The sequence below is a fragment of the Gekko japonicus genome, unplaced genomic scaffold (genome assembly GCF_001447785.1).
Source record: "Gekko japonicus isolate JY-2015 unplaced genomic scaffold, Gekko_japonicus_V1.1 scaffold43, whole genome shotgun sequence".
NCBI classification, from domain to species: domain Eukaryota; kingdom Metazoa; phylum Chordata; class Lepidosauria; order Squamata; family Gekkonidae; genus Gekko; species Gekko japonicus.
In genome coordinates, this window is record NW_015173123.1 from 1,791,515 (window position 1) to 1,811,980 (window position 20,466).

General features: G+C 46.6%; 1 protein-coding gene across 1 annotated transcript in view; it reads left to right on the forward strand.

The window, feature by feature from the left end:
• MSI2 (musashi RNA binding protein 2) overlaps positions 1 to 20,466 on the forward strand; it is a 570,680-nt gene that overhangs the window by 162,710 nt on the left and 387,504 nt on the right. The window contains exon 4 of the mRNA XM_015421923.1: positions 1,955 to 2,047. Within this exon, the coding sequence (XP_015277409.1) occupies positions 1,955 to 2,047 (93 nt within the window). The remainder of the gene's footprint in view (positions 1 to 1,954; positions 2,048 to 20,466) is intronic.

Consider the following 20,466-nt stretch of genomic DNA (forward strand, 5'->3'; position numbering starts at 1 on the left):
GCTCAGGCCTCGCCGCTTGAGCGGGGGGGTGGGGAAGGAGATTGGCAAGGCCACTCAGGCGTCGCTGCTGGAGCCTGAGGGAGGGGGGTGAAGGAGCCTGGGGGAGGGAGGGTGGCTGGCAGCCACTCAGGCCACGCCGCTGGTGTCCGGGGGGGGGGAGGCTTACCTGCTGCTGCTGCTTCCTCCTCCTCCTGCTCTGTGTGGAGGTCTTCTCCCCCCCCATGAGTATCGCGGGTCCCCTTTCTTGTCTATATATCTAATAGCCAAGGTCCCCTCTGTGTGTGGATATCTAAATCCGCACTTCTGGGGCACCTATGGGGCAAAGAGATTTTCCTGCACACTTGGGACACTCCCCAGGTGTGCATAAAAATCTGAAATGTAGAAAAAACTACAGGGGGGGATACTTTTAAATCCCCCCAAAGTAAAAGAGCATTCCCTGTGCATGTGCAGAGAATGCTCTGGGTACTGTGCCTCCCTGCTGTTGTGGGGAGGGGGGCTGGAGAGAAGGCTTGGCGGCTGGCAGCCATTCAGGCCTCACTGTTGGTGCCGGGGGGTGGGGGAGAAGGCTTGGCAGGCCCCGGGCCTCGCGGTCGGTGCCAGGGGGTGGTGGAGAGAAGGCTTGACGAGTCCGGTGGCTGGGAGCTGCGCGGGACTCACTCGGTGCTGGGGGGGGGCAGGAGAGAAGGCTTGGCGAGCTGCGCGGACCTTGCCATCGGTGCTGGGATGGGTGGGAGAAGGCTTGTTGGGCCCTGCTATTGGTGCCGGGGGTGTGGGGGAGAAGGCTTGGCAGGCCCTGGGCCTCGTGGTCGGTGCCAGGGGGGTGGAGAGAAGGCTTGGCAAGCTTGGTGGCTGGGAGCTGCTCGGGCCTCGCCGTCGGTGCTGGGATGGGTGGGGGAGAAGGCTCACCTGCGGCTGCTTCCTCCTCTTCCATGTAGAGTTCCTCCCCCTGCGAGTATTGCGGGTCCCTGTTTCTTGTTCGATAATTTTTTAGATAATCAAAATTTTTGCACAATCATGAATGCTCTCCTTGTGATTTTGTGGAGTTTTTTATCAGTATGATTGGCAGGGCCCCGCATTGCTATTGGATACATAATGTTAGATGTGAACACAGAGACCTTGCATATTTATTTGTTTCTTCATTTACTTCATTTATACTTCACCTTTCTCCCTACGGGGACCCCAATTTCTCCTCTCTCCCATTTTATCTTTCCAGTAACAATCCTGTGAGCTAGGTTAGGATGAATGTATGTGATTGGCTCAAGGTCACCCAGTAGACAGAGTGGACATAGTGTTGATTTTCTTCCCATCTCCTTGCCCATCTATGAGCATCTTCTTGAGGAAGGGAATAAAGATGCAGCCAGGCACAAATACTGAGGAGTCCCCAGATCACCCGTGAAAACCCAGTCCTGAACCTGTTTGTGCAAGGGGGGGGGCATGTGTCTCTCTTGGGTAGAATCCGGAGGAAATCTGTGTTGTTGGTACCAAACGTGTGGGAAAGGCTGCCTTGCATCAGCCACCTGGAATGCCTTGGTGGGATGCAAATGTTTGTTAAGTTCTGAGAATCGTTGGCAACACCCAAGGCCAGAGACTTGTATCAAAGCGGCTGGCAAATTGCAGGAAGAAGGGCTTGCTACTTTGCTGCAATTTGGGGGTGGGGGGTTATCTGTTGACCAGAAAGGCATGGGAGCAGAGGAATCCTTTTTTCCAAAATGAAAATGCTTATGAAAAGAAAACACCCAGTGGGCAGTGGGTCTGGTGGATGCCTAAACCCAGCCATCAAAGGTCTCTTAAGCAAACAACACTAATGTAATTGACTTCAGTGTGCATTCCTTTCGGGAAGGGAGAGGTTTTTGCTAACTAGATTTAGAGGGTAGCATCTGAAAACCAGATCTCTGACAGGCATTGTTTTGAACAATCTGGGGTAATGCTCTTTTTGTTTTGTAATTTCTTACAGATGGTCACAAGAACAAAGAAAATATTTGTAGGTGGACTATCTGCTAATACGGTAGTGGAAGATGTAAAGCAATACTTTGAGCAGTTTGGCAAGGTGAGTTCCAGCATGGGTCAGTGTGACACATTCTGCGTTATTTATGGCTTTTTAGGCATCCCCCCCAAAGACACCAGTGCAGCAGCAGCAGGCACAAGGCTGCCATTCCGGATTGAGCTCCCCACTGTCTGTGATCTTTAGGCGTTTGTCTCCCCTTCTGTGTAGCAAGAGGTGATGATGGGTAATTCTGTATAACTGGTTCCTGAATCAACCAATCAAAACAGCATCATGCTCCTAGCAAAGAGATGACAACGCTCATTGGTATCATAAGGGCTTGTGGTTTAGCAATACAGGGATATCGTGTCTGGCACACTGGTGCACTCCTGGCATGTCTGGTAGAAGAGGTGGGGGATAACATTAATAGTTGTAAGGTAAGTGAAGCCGAAAGTAATAATAATAAGTGTGTGGGAGAGAGACTGGATTGTGCATTCCGAGATGTGAGTTGTGGGATTTAGCAGTCTGTGTATGCTCAGCACTTAGGGCACTTTCACACACACTGAATATGCACTTTCATTCCATTTTCAATGCACTTCAGCATTTGTTTGCAAGTGAACTTTGCCATTTCACACAGTATTGTCCAGTTGCAAAGTGTGTGTGAAAGCACCACTGAGGGTCTCTGAAATGTAGCTGTCATGGCAAGCACATTAGAGAAGACCATGATGGGATCCCCAACTAAGGCAGGGGGAAAGGAGGACCAGAATACAAACACTATAGTTCAATGGTAGAACAGTTTGCATGCTGAAAGTCCTGAACTGAATACTTGGTGTCACCAGCTGAAGAATCTCAGGTAGGATGACTGGCCTCAACCTTGCTGTGCCTGAGGAGCTGTTGCCTGTCAGAGTAGACAGCACTGAACTAGATGGACCATTGCTTGGCAAAAGGCAGGTTCATCTGATAGCTTGAACATGGGCCCATGATTTAAGGAAGGGTTACACAAAGGCCTATTATGCATGGGTGTTTTCCCTCGGTTTCACTGTACATGACTGTTGCGTTTTCTTTGTCATTCTGCATTAATTTTCCTCCCTTCAGTACTCCGCTTTCTGGTCACTGTTTCTCTGGGTTTTCTAGGGGTGCTTTTGTGCCGATTTCCCCCTTGTTTCTCTTCCAAGCCGAAGGTAATTCAAAAGTATACAGATTCCCTCAGAATGTCCCCCTTCCCTTTTGCCTCCCCTCGAAAGTCACTCCCCGCCACATCGAGGTCATTCTGTCCACCCTGCATCTTCCACCACCTTCCCCCCTTCATTGGTGTACAAGCTCCATTTTCCCTTGTTTTAAAATTTTAATTTTTTTTGGACAAGTGGCATGAGTCTAGCGATATGAGACTATCACTAGTCTCACATTGCTGAATTAAAAAAACAACAACAGTGGGGGGAGGGAGGTTTGAAAGGAGCTGCACAAGGTTTACTTCCCTGCTGGTATTGATTTGGAAGGGGGATTGGAGAGGAGGCAAACAGCAGTGTCCCCAGTGCCAAAAAAATAATAATAAAAAAAATCAGTGCTGCATGCAAACAAAATAAGGATGGTAGTGGTCAGTGTGGAATGAAATTGACACTGGAATGGAAAGCCTAAAGCTTTGAAAACATTTCCCCCATTAATGCTTTAGAGAACAAAGTTTGGGGGGGGGGGTAGCATTTTGTCAGTCTCTGGAAGCCTAACATTAAAATGGCATCTAAGCCACATGAGCCTTCTGTGAACCACCAAACAAGAATTGCTTGGGATCGATCCATTTGGAGGAAGAGTGTAATACACACAGGACAGGCTTTAAAAAGGCCAAGATCACGACCAGTGTGCAGGATCAAATTAGGCAATGACAAAGAGAAAACCACAGAAATTTGCAAAGAAGGGCAGGAAACTGGCATTACTATGCAACTGCGCTAGGGCATCGGTAAAAATACCCCTCCCCGATTTTTTTTTTAATTTAGTGGCACAAGACTAAAGAAGCTCTCCAGAGCTTCTGTCAGAGGACTCCTCCCCCATACAAATTGCAGCCCTGTGCAAAGTGTGGTGGAGTTGCAGACGACTTTGCAGAGGCACACGTATGCACACACACACACTTGTTGCAAGTGATCACAGCTTGCATTGCCAGTGTCAGTGGGTTCTACCATACATTCTGTACACTTAGTGTATTCTCCCATCCTATGAGATCGTGTGACTCCAATTTTTCACAGTGGCTGATAACACAGCAGAGAATCCCCTAGAGCCCAGCAGTATGGAAAGTGTCTTCACAGCTGCTTGTCAGTTTCAAAAAAAAAAGTCTGGTCAGTTTCAACAGTGGGTTTCCCCCTTTGCCTGCTTTCCTTTCTGTCCCCTTTCATTCAAAGAACTAACGCTAAAATGCATGCGCAAAACCTGAACCATGAGGATTTAAATGGAAGGCACTTGCTGGATGCTACTGTGCAGCTGCGGTAGGTCAATTGTGTAATTTTAAAAAGAACTTTGGATGCCACCCACCATATGTCACAAGTGATGGTCCACCTCTATTTAGAAAAGTGTTGTTTTTTTAATTGTAGCTGCTGAATAAATACACTGGAGGAAAAAGAATGGTGTGTAAGGTGGGCACAGAATCCAAAATCAAGATTAAAGGCTTACTGCAGTAAGATGTGCATGCATAATGGGCCAAAGTTTTTGCAATGCAGCAAGTTTGGTTTCTTCTTCCATGGACTTTAGGGGTGCATCATAAGAGCTACATGCAAAGTGTGCAACAACTTTTGAGCGGCATGCCATGTTACAAAAGTGGAGCCGCCTCCTGTGTCGAGTTCTTCCCCCTTGCCGTCTGTAATGTGCAGACAATCTGACCCTGAGTCCTGAATCATCATCTTATACATTTCCTGCCCACATCTGTGAAAGCTAATGATGGCTATTGGCTGTAGGGAAGCGCTGATATTGGGAAGGATTTTTAAAAATTGGTTTTACTAGTATGTTTTTTTTACTAAGGCAGAAGAACTCGATGCAGGGCTGTTGGTGTTTCTTGCAACATATTCTTCTGCCTCACGTGTGTCCCATGCAGTGTTGGTTCCCCTCCAGACCCAGGCAGCCAAAGAGAGGGTCACAGCTGGCCTGCTGCAGCCTTTGGGCTCTCCATCCCTTTCCTGAGCCAGTCCAGCTTCCTTCACTGGCCTGCTGTGTCCACAGCTTGCAGTTGCAACATTACTCTTTCTTCCGTTCTAAAAGGACGTGCTTGCAGTCGAGTTTCTTTTGGTCGCTTTTGTTTCAAATGAATTTCCCCCCCTTTGTGATGATAAACGACAATACTTATCTCTGTATAGGCCACATCTTAGAAACCCATCATTTTGCTGACCTCAACAGATAATCTGATCTTCAGAGAAATAAAACATTTCTCAGGTTCTGCTGATATTATTCAAGCAGACCTCCCAGCTACTGATAAGTCCATATAGCTTACGCTGTTCCTTGCTCTCTGTTTTGTGCACAATAGCTGGGGATAGAAATATACAAAAGCATCTCCAGCACTCATCGATCTTTGACATCTTGTATTTTGAGAAAAGGGGTCAGGCCTGTCTCCAGGGCATTGTTGTTTCAATCTGAGAGGACCTTATCCCACGGCACAGTCCATGTGGTGGCCTTTTATGAGAACCAACCAGATGGCCTATCACAGTGTGCAAGTTTTCAGGATCTCCAGAATTCTTCTTCAGGCTGGATGCTACACAACAACCTCTCCATCTCAAGGCACAGTGAGAGAGCTGCTTCAGATGGCAAAGTTTCGGTGCTCGTGATAATGGCAAAGGGGGGGCATAAGTCAGTCTTAGCCATAAGGTGTAATCTGTCAGGAAGCTGTCCTAACAAGGAGCTATCTATGCGTCTCTGTAAGAAAGTCAGGCTATAAATAGGGTGCCATTGGGATCTTCCACTTACGATGCTGATCTGCCTGGAGTGCCAGGTCTGGATTCATTGTTGTCTGGGCCAGGAGGTGGGGATTGTGGTTGTTTTTACTGTCCCGAGTGTTTTTCACGGTGAACTAGATTGTGTGCAGGTTACACTGGAAGGACCCCAGCCAGAAGACGTCCAGTCTGTGCCGCTCTCAGCCATTTCCGTGGAGTCTGACATTGGTGGCATCCTGTGTTTTGTAGGATAGCATTTGAAAGCCTTGTTTGGATGCACCTTCCTTTGTGGTGGAGGAAGCCTCTAAATAATCACTGTGCCAAACGGAGAGCTGTTTTGCAAAGGCGTTCATTTGATTTTTCAATGATAATCTTTGATTCCAGCAGCATGATGTTTATGGCCTGCTGAGTCCTTTATTAAAGGATTATGGCCGCGTTTGAATGTTTCTTCCTTAGTTATTGTCAAATCTGCCAAACTCCTCCATCTAGTTTTGAAGTTAATAACAGTTTTGCCGCATGCATGTTTCCATGTTGCTTGCGTTCACCCTTGAGGAGTCGTTTTTGTTTTGCCATCTGGTGGCTTCATGCTGAGTCTGAAAATATAGGCAAGCAGGCTGAGATCATCCAAGCGATTTAGTGGGGCTTTGGTGCCTCTCTGGATTTTGTTTCCTTAAAGGGGGTCATTTCTTCAAGGCCTCTTTTCTTGCAAATCTTACCCTCCCTAATTTTTTTTTAAATTCTTTTTATTGTGGCTGTAAAACGGAGTGCATCCCATCACTATACCTCAGTTTTCAGTGCCATGAAAACTGGCTGTTGCTTGCTGTTTTTGCAGGTTTTCTGCTACAAGGAGCTGGTACCAGGACCTTTCCTTTAGGATAGGATAGTGCCCACAGTACTAAGGTGTGCAACAGAAGACTAGAAAAACACTCCTTGAACCTGCAGAAGGTGTATCTGTTGACATGCTGGGTCCTTCTTTGGGTGCAATCTCTTACTCATTTCAAGGGGTCCCACTGAAAACAGCTGAACTATGACTTGTACGACAACCTGAGTGCTCCCTCTCCAAATGTGCTCTTCTCACTTCCCTGGAACCTGAGAAATTTGCCATAAAATCCTTGTCAATATGACCTTCTAACGCATGTCAGTTTCACTGCTGAGGCCTTTCTCTTTCTCCCTAATGAAAGTGAGCTGAAATTGAAATGCATCTAACAATCCACATTGACCAAGTTGCCAGGAGTAATGTTGTGGCCTTTAATAGGATTACTCACGTGATTTGAAAATGGCAGCCTCAGGTAAATGAGTGTCTGTCCAGGATCATGCAGAGAAGGACCAGGGGTTGATCTAGGGATTCCCAGAGTCCACCTCAGCATTCAGACCCCACTTTGTACAGCAACTGGAATACTCAGAGGTATTTAAATTTTGAATACGTTCCTAGTTGGGCGATGGAGGAAATATGATCCTATTTAAAAGCCTCCAGACTCTTAAAATGTGCTTTAAGTTTTCAAATAGCTTGTAGTTAACGTGCTTCTCCCATGATAGGAACAGCCTTTTAAAGCTGTGAGTGGCTGTTAATAAAAGGGATTGATTATTCCCCCCCCTCCCCTTAGTAGGTCCCACTTGCTTTCCAGAACTCCTGTGAAAATAACTTAGTCTTTATTTTGAGACTTGCAATTTATACTTTATATGGTGAGCTATGTAATTAGTTGGGAAGACTTATGCTTAGTCACTGGTTTTATCCTAATCGGCTTTGGCTTTTCCCAACAACAAAGTGAGCTTATTTTGCTAAGCTGAAACAACTCTGCTCCCTTTTGTTCCCATCCTTTTTATTGTCTCATTCCTTTCATTCTGTTTTACTGCCAAAGTTTTGTTTCATTAGGCTTAGGAGTCATTTCCAATCCAGTGGGCTGCTACAATCGGCCCTTTATAACTTGGCTGCCCTGTTTCCCATGTCCTTCTGGTTTTGTGTCAAGATGCAGTGTGGCATTGTGAAATGTTTAACTCCTTTCTGCTTCCAAGCTCTGTCTCACCTTCAAAATCTGTTTGGGTCAGAAATGCCATTCTGAGCATGCAAAGAGGGAGGGGCCCGGGTTCCAGCTCTGCGTTTGGTTGGTTCTTCTTTTGCTCTGGTGATGCAAAATCTTCTTAGAAAAGGCACACAGCTGAAGTACAGTGTGTATTGTTTTATGTGAGCCGGTGAAGTGGTGTGTGCCGGCTGCTGGACTGCTGCTCTCTCTCTGACCCAGGAACAGTTGGGGTGTGTTGGGGGCCAGCTCAGTCCAGAAACATCCAGAAAATAATAATCTATGGCATACAATAGTTCTTAAAAGATCAAGTGTGCAACTGCTAGAGCACGTGAAGTATGGCTTCAGCATGCAGGTCACATTCTGAGATTTCTCTCATTCCTGGAATAATTTTCCAAGGGAAGACAAGTTAAATTTACTGTCCATCTCCCTTTATTAAATATAATCCTGAAGCAGGACAAGTCTTCCACTTCTATTTTATTTATCCCAATGTGACAGATTGAAGGTTTGGATGATAAATCTGTGGGGCGCGATTCAGGCTTCTGCTCCTGCGGCTGTACATTTGTGCTTGGATCAGCAGTGGCTCAATGTTTACATTGTGGTATTGAATACATTTGTGTCCTGCCCCTCCTTCAGCATCATACATGCAGCCAGTGTTCCCTCTAAGCTGAGTTAGTGTGAGCTAGTCTCCGACTCACAGATTTTTGTCTTGGCTCAGGAAGGAGGGCTCCAGAGCAAACTAATGTATGCAGCAGCCAAATTGTTCGCTCACAACTTTTAATGTCAGTTGCTCACAAAGTAGAATTTTTGCTCACAAGACTCCACAGCTTAGAGGGAACATTGAATGCAGCCATCCTGTTTCTATCCTGTTTTATCTTTAGAAGATTACAATAGGCTGAGAGGAGCATATCTTGTTCAAAGCCAAACTGCATCATGACTGGATGGAGATTTGAACTCGGTTCTCCCTCAGTCCAAGCCCAGTACACCTGGATGGAGATTTGAACTCGGTTCTCCCCCAGTCCAAGCCCTCTTCACTGCATTGATAGCATACTTTTGTTTTCCTCTGAACTGCTTATGGAACAGAGGAGAGCGGAGCCGTTTCTGTATGGAGATGGTGGGCTAGAGTGCCCTTTTCCAAGACAGGACGATGGGGCAAGGCCTTGAGGAATGGCAGGAGTTCACTTCCTGTTGGAGTGCCAATGGTGAATGAAGTGTTTTATGGCTGAACTGAATGCCAGAGTAAGCCAAGCTGTTGATGTGAGCAAGGCCAGGAAAGTACAGGAGGGGTTCTGCATTTAAATAGATAAGGACAGAGAGTGAGGATTAAATCCTTGCTGTTCCTTCAGTGTGCCTGAGTTTTATATTGCAGGCATAGTATAGCAGCTGCGAAATGCATACGAGCTCCAAGGAAAATAAGATTGTACTACTCAGTTAATATTTTTAATATATCACACATTGGAATAATAAGAGTGAAGCCAGCACTGGCCCTTTTCAACTCCACCAAGTCATGCCCAGCGCTCTGCGAGACCCTGAGTGTCTTTAGGACATCCCAGAAGCTACTCTCCCTCCGGGCCCTTCATCATCCCCTCTGGACAGGATCTCCACATCCTCTGGCGGGGATTCCTGGATGTAAACGAGTTAAGGATCCATTGGAGTATTAAGCACTCCAAAGGTTTATTTCTCCCTGAGGCCCAAAGGCCTCTAAAAGGTGTCATTCCAAAAAGAAAGCCCGTGGGCTCAGTTAAGGGGAGTTTGTGCAGGAAGGATTTCAGTCCTCCCAGCAGTGAAGGGCGCTTTAGCTGGGAGATGCTTTTGCTGCTTATAGAAATGTGGTGTTGTCAGTGTGTGCGGGTGACTTTTTAAAAAATGTCACTCTATTTGGAAACCATTTTTTAAAATGTTGACTACATGTTAGGCTGTTATAATGTTCTATGCTGCATTCTGAGATTTTCTGTTTGTAAATTAGTCGTATTCAGCACATGGAAGTGCAGGCCTGGGCTTGTTGGCATTCTGATCCGTCATAAATAGAGTTCCCAGAGGGTTTTAATACCCAAAGAAACGACTCCTCTTCCACTCCAAGTTTGACACATGAAGGCAAATGTTTTTCCGGTGCCTCTCTGAATAATAAAGGTAAAGGTTCCCTTGCTCGAAAGCCAGTCGAATCCGACTCAAGGGATGCGGTGCTCATCTCCGTTTCAAAGCCGAAGAGCCAGCGCTGTCCGAAGACTTTTCCGTGGTCATGTGGCCGGCATGACTAAACACCAAAGCGCACGGAACGCTGTTACCTTCCCACCGAAGTGGTACCTATTTATCTACTTGCAATTTCTTGCTTTCGAACTGCTAGGTTGGCAGGAGCTGGAACGAGAGACGGGAGCTCACTCCGTCATGCGGCACACTCGGGTCTTGAACTGCTGAACTCAGCGTCTTAACCCCTTGAGCCACCACAGTCAGACCAGCCAACTAGGAGACTTGTGGTTGCAGTGACATTAGAGTTGCCAGCTCCATGTGTCAAACTCAGACTTGGGAAATACCTGGAGATTTTGGGGATGGAGCCTTAGGAGGGAGGGGTTTGGAGAGGGGAGGGACTTCAGTGATGTATAATGCCGTAGAGTCCACTGTCCAGACTGATGTCTGTCGCCTGGAGATCAGTGGTAATCCCAGAAGATCTCCAGCCACCACCTGGAGGTTGGCAATCCCAAATTATGATCCAATCCACAAGAATAACACACAGTCTCTAGACAGTCTGGTATGAAAAAATATATACAGACATGTGCTAGATGCCCACAGAACAATACAACTACGAATGAGAGTAGATTAAAGCCATAACATCATTTAGTGTCTGGTAATAAAGAACAACAACATATTCCTTCATAGAAAAAATACAAAGCTTGATAAAAATTCACATAGCAGTCTGCTCCAGTCTTTCAATCTATGTCCCTGTAACAGTCTTGTATCTTTAACGAAATTCACAAAAGCAGTCTGCTCCAAACTCAATCAATCCGTGTCTCTCTTTCAGTCAACACTTTCCCCACATATCTAAGTGTTTCAGACCTCTGGTCTTTCCTCAAGAACAAATCCTATGTAGGAATCTTACATTCAGGGTGACACTTTCATTGATTTACTTTTCTGTTAATCTACTTGGGCAAGGTCTCCTCCCTTATTTTCAAGCGTGCTGACGTTGCTGCCAAAGTAAAATGAACACACATTATGCATTACCATTCATTCCCTAGAACGAAATTTTGTGCTTGCAGGATTTGTGCAGATCTTATTGCTGGGGATCTTAGTCTGGATAGGCCCGCATCAGCCATGTCTTTGTGGATGGGCAATTCTCTGTTTTCGATGATCTTTCTATATTCTTTCTATATTCATCTTGTCTTTGGAGACTCTGGGGTGTGATGTGGCACAATGTGGGTAGCCAATAGGTCAGGGTGGGTTTAATACATCTGCTGATGGTTCTCATTGTTGTGTTGAGTTGGACATCAAGTTTGTGGACATGGGCCACACTAAAGCACCATATTCCGTAGTACTATACACCAGCCCCAAAGCTGAGCATCTGAGTGTTGTAGTAGACACACCCCAAGTTGTACCACATAATTTTTGGAGAATGTTGTTTTGCATGCATATTTTCGCTGTTACATTGGTTAGACAGTGTTTATAGCTCAAGGTCCTGTCCAGGTTAATGCCAAGGTCCTTAGGTGTATGGCTGTGTGTATGTGAAGTGGGCTGTTTTGGACCAGAATACTCACAGGAACAGGAAGTGTTTAAAATCTCGGTTGGGGAAAATGTACCTTGGCTACAATGAGAGAGAGAGAGAGAGAGAGGGAGAGGGAGAGGGAGAGAGAGAGAGAGAGAGAGAGAGAGATTGTCTGTGTGAGTAGTAAGTACAGGAAGTACTATATTGCAGGAAATGCATATAATGACAATTCCCTCCTTCCACATGCAAGAAAATGGCTGTAAATGGGTCGCTTGTGACCTGTTCAAGTGCCTCTATATATATGATCACTGCTGTTGTCTGAGCCTAGGAGATTTTTAGGCAATTGCTTTCATTATCTCCTCTTTGGAAGCCCTAGAATGTTGTGCCTCTGCCACAGCACAGTGCATGAGGAGGGCCTGTGGCTCAGTGGCCGAGCACCTGCTTTGTTTAGAGAAGGCCCCTGGTTTCATCCTCAGCACCTACCACTTAAGGGTCTTCTGTACCCCATCCGCCTGAGACCCTAGAGACTGGCTGCCAATCAAAATAGAGAGATGGACCCAGGACTCTACATAAAGGTTTGTGGGTATATAACCAACCGTGCTCTTTAATTTTTTTTTTGGGGGGGTGCCATTGCTGCCCCTTTCACTTTCCCTTTGTTTGTTGATCTTATGATAGGATGCCTACAGAATGTTGCAGCAGGACCATTTCCCCATGAGGGTGTGCAAAATCGTTTCTCCATGAGGGTGTGGTTCACTATCATAGGGTTTTCCTCAGAAGATCTGTCTGATGAGCAGTGTACCAGGAACTGAACAAACCTGGGCTGTCAACACTTGCCCTTTCTCCATTATTTCCTTGGTGGGGCTTGTATGTATTAGGGCACTTTGCACTGGTCTTGAGGAGATGAAAGAGGTATCAGATCAATGGATCGGTTGCATAGACTTCCACAAAAATAGTGGGCATGCCAATTTACTGCAAAAATGTGATGGACTTGGGGGGGGGAGGGGAGTAAATTCAGGCAGCAGCTTTTGAATCCTTCATTAATTTTTGGCTTCAGCTGACTTGAGCCCTCCCTAGAGACTGGCTCAGGTGCTATGGGATGTTTGCTAACATTCCAACTCTGCAAAATTGTGGGAAACTGTCAGCACTGAAGGCCCAGGGGCAAATGGGGCTGAATGTTCAGCAGCAAAAGGAGCACGGAGCACTATTGCAGCATGTTGGTCAGGCATTTGACTGTTAACATGTGCAGGTAGCATCCATGTTGTGTGCTGCATATGAGCAATGTGAGTGTGGGAATGTGTGAGAGGGAAGGGGGGCGTGAACATAGAGGGATCATATTAACTGATATTTGCTCTCACAGAGTTGTGTGGCTCTTTGCTTATGTATATGACAAATGCTATCAAGGGACAAGAACAAAGTTTGAGTCCAGTGGTACCTTTAAGACCAACAAAGTTTAATTCTAGGTATAAGCTTTCGTGTGCATGCACAAATTGTGGACGCACAGGAAAGCTTATACCCAGAATAAAATTTTGTTGATCTTAAAGGTGCCACTGGACTCAAACTTTGTTCTGTTGCTTCAGACCAACCCAGCAACCCCACCTGAAGCTCTCAAGGGAAAATATTGTTAGCCAAAGGGGCAAATGTGTCTGGCTGCTGCATGGTAAAACTTAGTGCATGTTGAAAGTGTTTTTGTGTTTCAGTTGCAAAATATCCAATTTCCTCGTCTTGAAGGGGTCCGGATGTGACCTGTCTGAATTTGATGCAAGAAATGCCTGTATATCTGTAATTATTACATGCATTTTGTAATAATAAAAAAATTCATGTGATTCATTGTACTGTAGCCCTCCCTCCCTCCCTCCCTCCCTCCCTCCCAGGGTTGCAGGGAGATGAAGGAAAGGTGATTGTAAGCCTCTCTGAGACTCAGAGTGAAGGGCGGGGTATAAATCCAGTTCCTCCTCCTCCTCTTCCTCTGTCCTTCTTTCTTCTTCATAAAAAAATCCGTCTCCTGAAAATAAGGACAAGGACAGAATGGCTCAGGTAGAAAACCAATTTAGGTAATCTACGTAAAAGGCGGATTAGCCGCCTTTAAGCTGAGACAAGTCTGGTATGTGTGGGGTCGTGTTTGAGTGTTCAGATGTTGTGACCTTCTCTGAAATAGGTGGGACTCAAAGAACCATTTTGTGGCATTGAAAGAAGGGTCAGTTTGGGCAGGGGAGGGCAGCTTGTTCAGCTGTCATGCTCCTGGGGGACTACTTTGTGAGCTGGAGTTGATTGGCGTATATTTAACATAATCTACATCTGATTTCCCTCAGTATACATTTCTAATTTACCCCCCACGCACACAATTGGATTAGAAAGATGGCCTAGCAGTGTTTGAGCTACTGTGGCTGTGAGACAGGAAGATTCTGGTGATTGCTTCAGGCAAGGTGCTGTTCCCACAGCCTTCGCCTCAATCTCCACTTCTAAGGTAGGGTAACAGTACTGGCCTCTGCCCTACAGGCAGACCAGTAGCCCAGGTGCTGAGAAGGGGGTGGTGCCCCATCAATCATTTGTCATGCCCCTCCAATCAGCATTATAGGTTGGTGTGAAATCTGTCACACAGCTTCCAGGTGTACATTTTCTTTGTAAAAAAGGAAGTTGAGGTAAAAAGTGTGAATCCTGTCATAAATCTTCCAGGGGTGAATTCTCTGTGCAATTGGCTAGAATAGAATTAGCAGTTAGCAGGGCTGAAGAGCCCTGATTTTAAAAACCTCTCTCACACTTCTTTAATACTGCAAACTATGACCCCGGTCACATGGGAGGCTTTGATTCGTGAGAGGGACGGATCGGGGGCGCGGCAAGCAGGCGCGATCACACCGCAACATCTGGGAAGCGGCGCACACCCATCCCCGAAGATGCGGATCAAAAAACCCCCTACAAAACACTACTACTTACCTGAAAATCCGCAGCAGGGGTGGCTGTGGGATCGCCGGCGCGCCCGTCTCCGGTAGCATGTGAGGCCCCCGGCCAAATTGCACAGGCGCGCACATGTGCAGCGGGCTGCCTCACTCACTGATCTGTGGCTCCCTCCCCCCCTCCCGTGGCATCTGATCGTGCTGGGGAGCAACCATGCGGCGGCTGGGGGGATCTGTCTGATCCCGCCGCCGCGTGTCTCGTTTGATGTGGCTCAAAAAAGCCGCACTTCAGCCGCACCTTTCCCCCCAGTGTGACCGGGGCCTATGTAAAGCAGTTGCTTGGGAAGGCATTTTTATAATGCTTATACAGAACAGGATTGTAGTCACAGTGTACGCAATCTATTATTGATTTGTTGTATGTTGTATCATGTTCTTACAGCATTGTTGTCATCCATTTTCTGCATTGCTTGACATAGCATGTTTGATACTTCTTTGCATTTCTGTAATTTTTGTAAGCCTAGTCCTATTGCATTGTTTATTAGATCTCTCATGCTGTTTGACTACAATGTTCTATATACCATGTAATCCACTTTGAATCTCAAGTAGAAAATTGGTAAATAACTAATAAAGTATAAATAATGAATAAATTATGATGGGCTGACCACCACTGTACTCATAATAAAACATTTCCCCAATAAAAATGTTCTGGCTATGGGCCTGCCCTACAGGGCTGTTGTGTGGATTTCTGCAGCGTTCCTGCAAATGTGTAGCCGAACTTCCTTGGCATGTTCTCTTCATGTTGCGTTTTCCCAAACTTTCTTCTGAGAGAGCGGCGGAGGGGGCGCTTCAGCCTTTCCCGGCAGCCCTTTCCCTTCTCAGGATTGCCCCTCCAGCTGCTTCCAGGGGGTTCCAGGCGCACATTTCCTCTCTTCTACCCTCTGGCAGGGAAAAAGCTAAGCGCTCGCCTCTATGGCTTCTCCCGTGTCAAATCAAAGGCTGGCTTGGAGGACTTCTGGAGGGACTCGTCACAGTGAGCATACGAAGCCAAAGCTTGTCCAATGGTGCTGGTGGCCAGGCCTCATTTGTGGTGCTCTTTTTGATCTTCAGTGCCCTACATGATTTGGGTGGAATCCTAAGGACCGGCAGGATTGTCTTCACCCCTTATCAGCCTGCTCAGGTTTAGAGATCAGTGGAGGAACTTGGATTATTTGAAATTTGGAAGGCAAGGTCTTGTACATGGGGGGAGGCTTACAGGTCTCTCCAGAAGGGGTTGAAGATGTATAATTTTGTTTGTTTGTTTACTTATTTGACTTTTATCTTGCTCCCCCCCGGGGGGGCAGGGTTCAGGGTGGCTTCCCAAGAGTTGGATTATACCATATTTATTGATTGATTTATTGGGATTTTTACCCCGCCCTCCCCGCAAAGCGAGCTCAGGGCGGCTTACAAGGGGCAAAGTCCATATAAAACAAGGTAAAAAGCAATAAAACCATTAATAACAATCACAACAACAATAATACTCAATTAAAACAAGATGGTCCCCGGATGTATGCCATGATGGTAAACAGACAGTTCTCCGGAGATGATGTTGTCTTATAGCCAATCCCAAGCAAGTAAGTCCGGTGATATCAGTCATGCAAAAATTGTGGCAGATCTTCCTGGGCCATCCTTAACCCCGATGTTGTCCACATCATGTCACATCCCTAACCCCGATGTTGTCCACAGCAATAAAATCAGCATCACAATTTACAACCAAACTTACAGTTAAAACTTAACAATCAATCTCTGTCGTATCAGATGGCGCCCCAACAAACCTTCAAGGTGGATAACTAAGGGGGCAGCCAGTACAGCAAAATTCGCGGCCCAAATAATGGGCAGGGGGCAGGTGATCTTTCTAGCTGTTACTGTGGTCAACCATACTCCTGGTGAAACATCTCGGTCTTACAGGCCCTGTGGAACTGAACCAAGTCCCACAGGGCTGGGGCCTCACTAGACAGAGAATTCCACCAGGGTGGGGCCAGAACTGAAAAGGCTGTGGTCTTGGCTGAGGACAGCGGGATCGTTCTGGGGCGAGGGATTACCAGTACATTGTTACTAGATGAGCATAGTGCTTTCTGAGGGAGGTATAGGAAGAGGCGGTCCCGTAGATATGAGGGTCCCAGACCGTTCTGTGTACAGATACGGGGGAATGACCGAGTCCAATAAGTGGTGATTCCCACAGTGTAACCATAGCGTCAGTTTCCTAGTATGCAGTGAGAAGACAATGAGAAGTGCAAGGGAGAGAGAAAGGAGCAGGGGACACAAAGGCCTTTAGGCAAAGTTGTCAGAAAGGGGCGATTGCCTGAAGTTGTTTGGAGTCGCCTTGTGAAATGTTTGACATTGTTGTATTTTATCATTCAGTTCTTTGTTAGCCACTTTGGTTGCCTCTGTAAGAAGGCCAGTATGGTGTAAATATCAAGAGTGCTGGACTAGGTTCTGAGAGGCCCAAGCCCGAATCCCCACTCTGCCGGGAAAGCTTGCTGGGTGGCTTTGGCCAGTCACTCTCAGCCTAACCTACCTCACAGGGTTGGTGTGAGGATAAATGGAGGAGGGGAGAATGATGTTGAGTGCCCTGCATTCTTTGGAAGGGGAGGCGGAAATGTACTAAGTAAATAAACGAAGATTAAACACACACACACACCCCAAATCCAAGCAGGTCTGCTTGTTTTTAGAAGCGTGTGTTGGGGCACTCTTGCGCCAGCTGGCATGGGAGGTATTGGTTTGGTAGAACTAGAGATCTTTGCAGGGAAATGCCTGTGGCCCGTGAGTCATCTTTTCCTGCCCGCAAACTGCCCTGGCATGTACGGATGCTGTAATTACCGAACCTCTGCCCGGGTTGCCATCTTCAAATGACTGGTTGGAGGCGATGCGTGTCTGAGAGACTTATCTAAAGAGCAGAATGCCTTGCCTTGATTATAGAGGACGCAGGTGCGTTGCCTGCCTCCAGAACCCAAGGACTCCAGCAGGTTGCTTCTACAGTCAGCCCCAACGTTTGAAAGGAAGATTCTGCAGGTGAAACAATAACGTGTGTGTGTGTGTGTGTGGGAGGGGGGGTGTCTATTCCTGTAAGCAACCCGTTGATATCAAAGCTGTGCTAACGCTGTGAAGATCATGGTTTTTTTGTCTTTAAACATGATGTTTATTTCGAAATAGGCCTCGTAAACCCTTGATCTTGGGATGAGCCAGACCTAATGGAGCTGTATGACTGCCAGGGGCAGACACCAGATTTCTCAACAGCATGCCGTGAATCTGCTTACGGGTGAAATATTCTTTTAGGAAGGATGCGACATGTAGGAAGAGAGTCCCGTCCTTTGATACTAGCTCTTCTGACAGTTGCTGAAAAGACGGCCACAGAAACAGCTGTGGTAGAAAGCCCATTTGGGCCAAGTGAGTCTTCTGTGGGATTCATGCGGAGGCCCCTGTTGGCTTGGGCCAGGAAGACAGCCGGAACTGTGGCCTTCAATGTAAATTTTGAGGGTTCCTACTGCGGTGAAACAGTGGAAGAAATTCAAGGGCAGCCAGAAGAGTGTTGATAATTTTGGCAAAACTTTGCAGGGGTGGGGAGCAGTACTCCTTTGTGTATCCTTGAGAGCTACTCTGTCATGCTCCGAGAATATGACGTGTACATGACGATTGTTCATGGTTTAGTTCCTGCTTCAAGGAGTTTTCGGTGTAAGTTGCTGCTGGATTTTTTTTTCCCCTGCTGGGGATGGAACTTTAAGCCATTTGAAACGTCCTCCTCAAATGAAACATGTGGGAAGGATTGAGACTTGCGTCGCTGCCCTAGACGAGTCTGGTGTGCGGTGTTGGAGGGCTTCACCTCCCTACCCATTACCTCCATTTTTGTTTTGGTCTGATCTTGGAATTAAGAAACTTCTCCTTGAGCAGTGGAGGAAACTATGCAGTGATTTTATCTTTCCGAATAAGGCAGGGCTCTTTCTGCACTCTCGGGAGGGCCTGCTGCCGGAGGATCCACCCCATCATTTGCTTTCTAGAATGGGATCCAAATTAAAGAGCAGGGATCCCTTCAGTGCCTCCCCTCTTGACGGCAGGTGTCTGCCGTCCATCTGAAGATAGCTGCCAGCATCTGGCCCAGTTGCCTCTCCAGAAGCAGTAACAAGGCAGCCTGCAGTTCAGTGCAGAGAGAGCATCGCCTCCTTTAATGATAACAAGCTGTTGGCTTCCCCTCGGAGATGAATTCATCTCACAGATGTTTCCTTAGTTTTGGCAATCTTATCAGTTGTAGCTTTGGTGCTTACGCTCAACTGGAGACTATTACTATAAAAGAAGTTTGAACGTGTTCCATTTCCACATTTTTTTTGTTGCGGTTGTTTGTTTTGTTGGTTTCCAAGGTATAATTTATATCGAAAATGGTCATGTTGATCCCATTAGCCCAAGTACCCTTTAAAGACATCTGTAGACCAGTAGCTTGTTTCCCCGACAGTAACCAGTGGTGAATGTCTTTCAACCATGCTGACATTTTTAATGTTCCCTCTTCAGCAATTCTGTGGTTTCAGCCCTTTGTCTAACACCACTTTCTAGGCAATTACTTCCAGCTCCTCCTGTGAATGATCCTTCTGACCCGTGGTTATGTATGTGTATATTTTTGCAACCTGTGAATTGCTAAGAATGCTCTGGGAACCATCCTTTGGACATGAGGGCTTTTCTGGGATGTTGATAGGTTATGAAGAACATTCCTAACAACTGTGGTGGTGGTGGGGGGGAGATTTATGTCGTATGGAAACAGAGATGTGAATTTGGTGCCATCTAATGAGGGCCCGGTTGAGTAATCTAGCAGTACTTCACATTTTACTCTCAGGTTTTGAGTTTTCAGTTTTCTGTTAATTTTTGAATGCAGGCTTTTTGTCCAAGTGTTGTGATTTTAATTCTAGTAAACAGGACCTATTTTTGGAAGTGCATTTATGGGCCTTTGGGTGACTCAGCTGTGACTGAAGAATGTGTCACTGGCAGAGAGGTCACCATACGTGTAATGTCACGGTCCATAAATAGAGATGGATCTGAAGAGCTGGTGGTGACACCATTCTGCATTGTACTACACCATGGAGAGAGAACCTCCGTCGAGTCGGTCCCACCCGCCCTTGTGTTTCCACCAGGCCCCCACATGATGCCTCCAAAGCTTCTCTCGCCAAGGCCCGTCTCTGCAGGCTGTTGCAGAGGGAGATTCCTGAGGGGGCCTTGGGAGAGCAGAGCAGAGCAGCCACGGGCGCGTTCTGTGTCGGTGCAGATCACATGCATTTGCTCCGTTGACACGTCCGTGGGATGTCTAGGGAGCCTCCAGAGGGTTCTCCTGCAAGATGTGTTATTAATCTAGCCCTTCCCCTGAGTATTAGCAGGCCAGGTAAGATGGGACACTTCTGCTCTGTGAACCACAGTCACGAGATGAGGCGCAAGATGTGCATGCTCTCCGAGCCCCTCCCCTTTTGTATATTCTCTGTCCTTGAACTGTGGTTAACAAGAGCCAGGGTTTCATCTTACCCAGAATTTGCAAACCAGTTTCCTGGCTTTAAAATATGACGGGAACCACATTTAGCCTTAACTGTGGTCAAAGTAGCCATGGCAAAAGGCCGGGGTGAAAGAGGCAGTGGTGTGTGCCTGATCGAGTGGCTAGAAATTTAGAGGGTTAAAACCTGAGTTGTACCCAAGTGTTTCACAGTATCTCAGAAATCATCTTGTAAGATAGATAGTGGCTGTTGCCTTATTGAACTGGGTGATTCTGGCTTGTTGGAAGACTAGCCAGTGAAGGCAAGGCAGATGTGAGGTTTGAAGTGGAGACTTCCTGACCTCTGTTTTGTGCTCTCGGTGCTGCAAAAAATAATTTTGGACCAATTTTCATGGAAGAACTTAAGTGGGACTGTACTTTCCTTGGCCAGTGCTTAAGGGAGGCAGGTGATTCTTCTCTTAGGCTTGTGGTATTTTTCTTCGG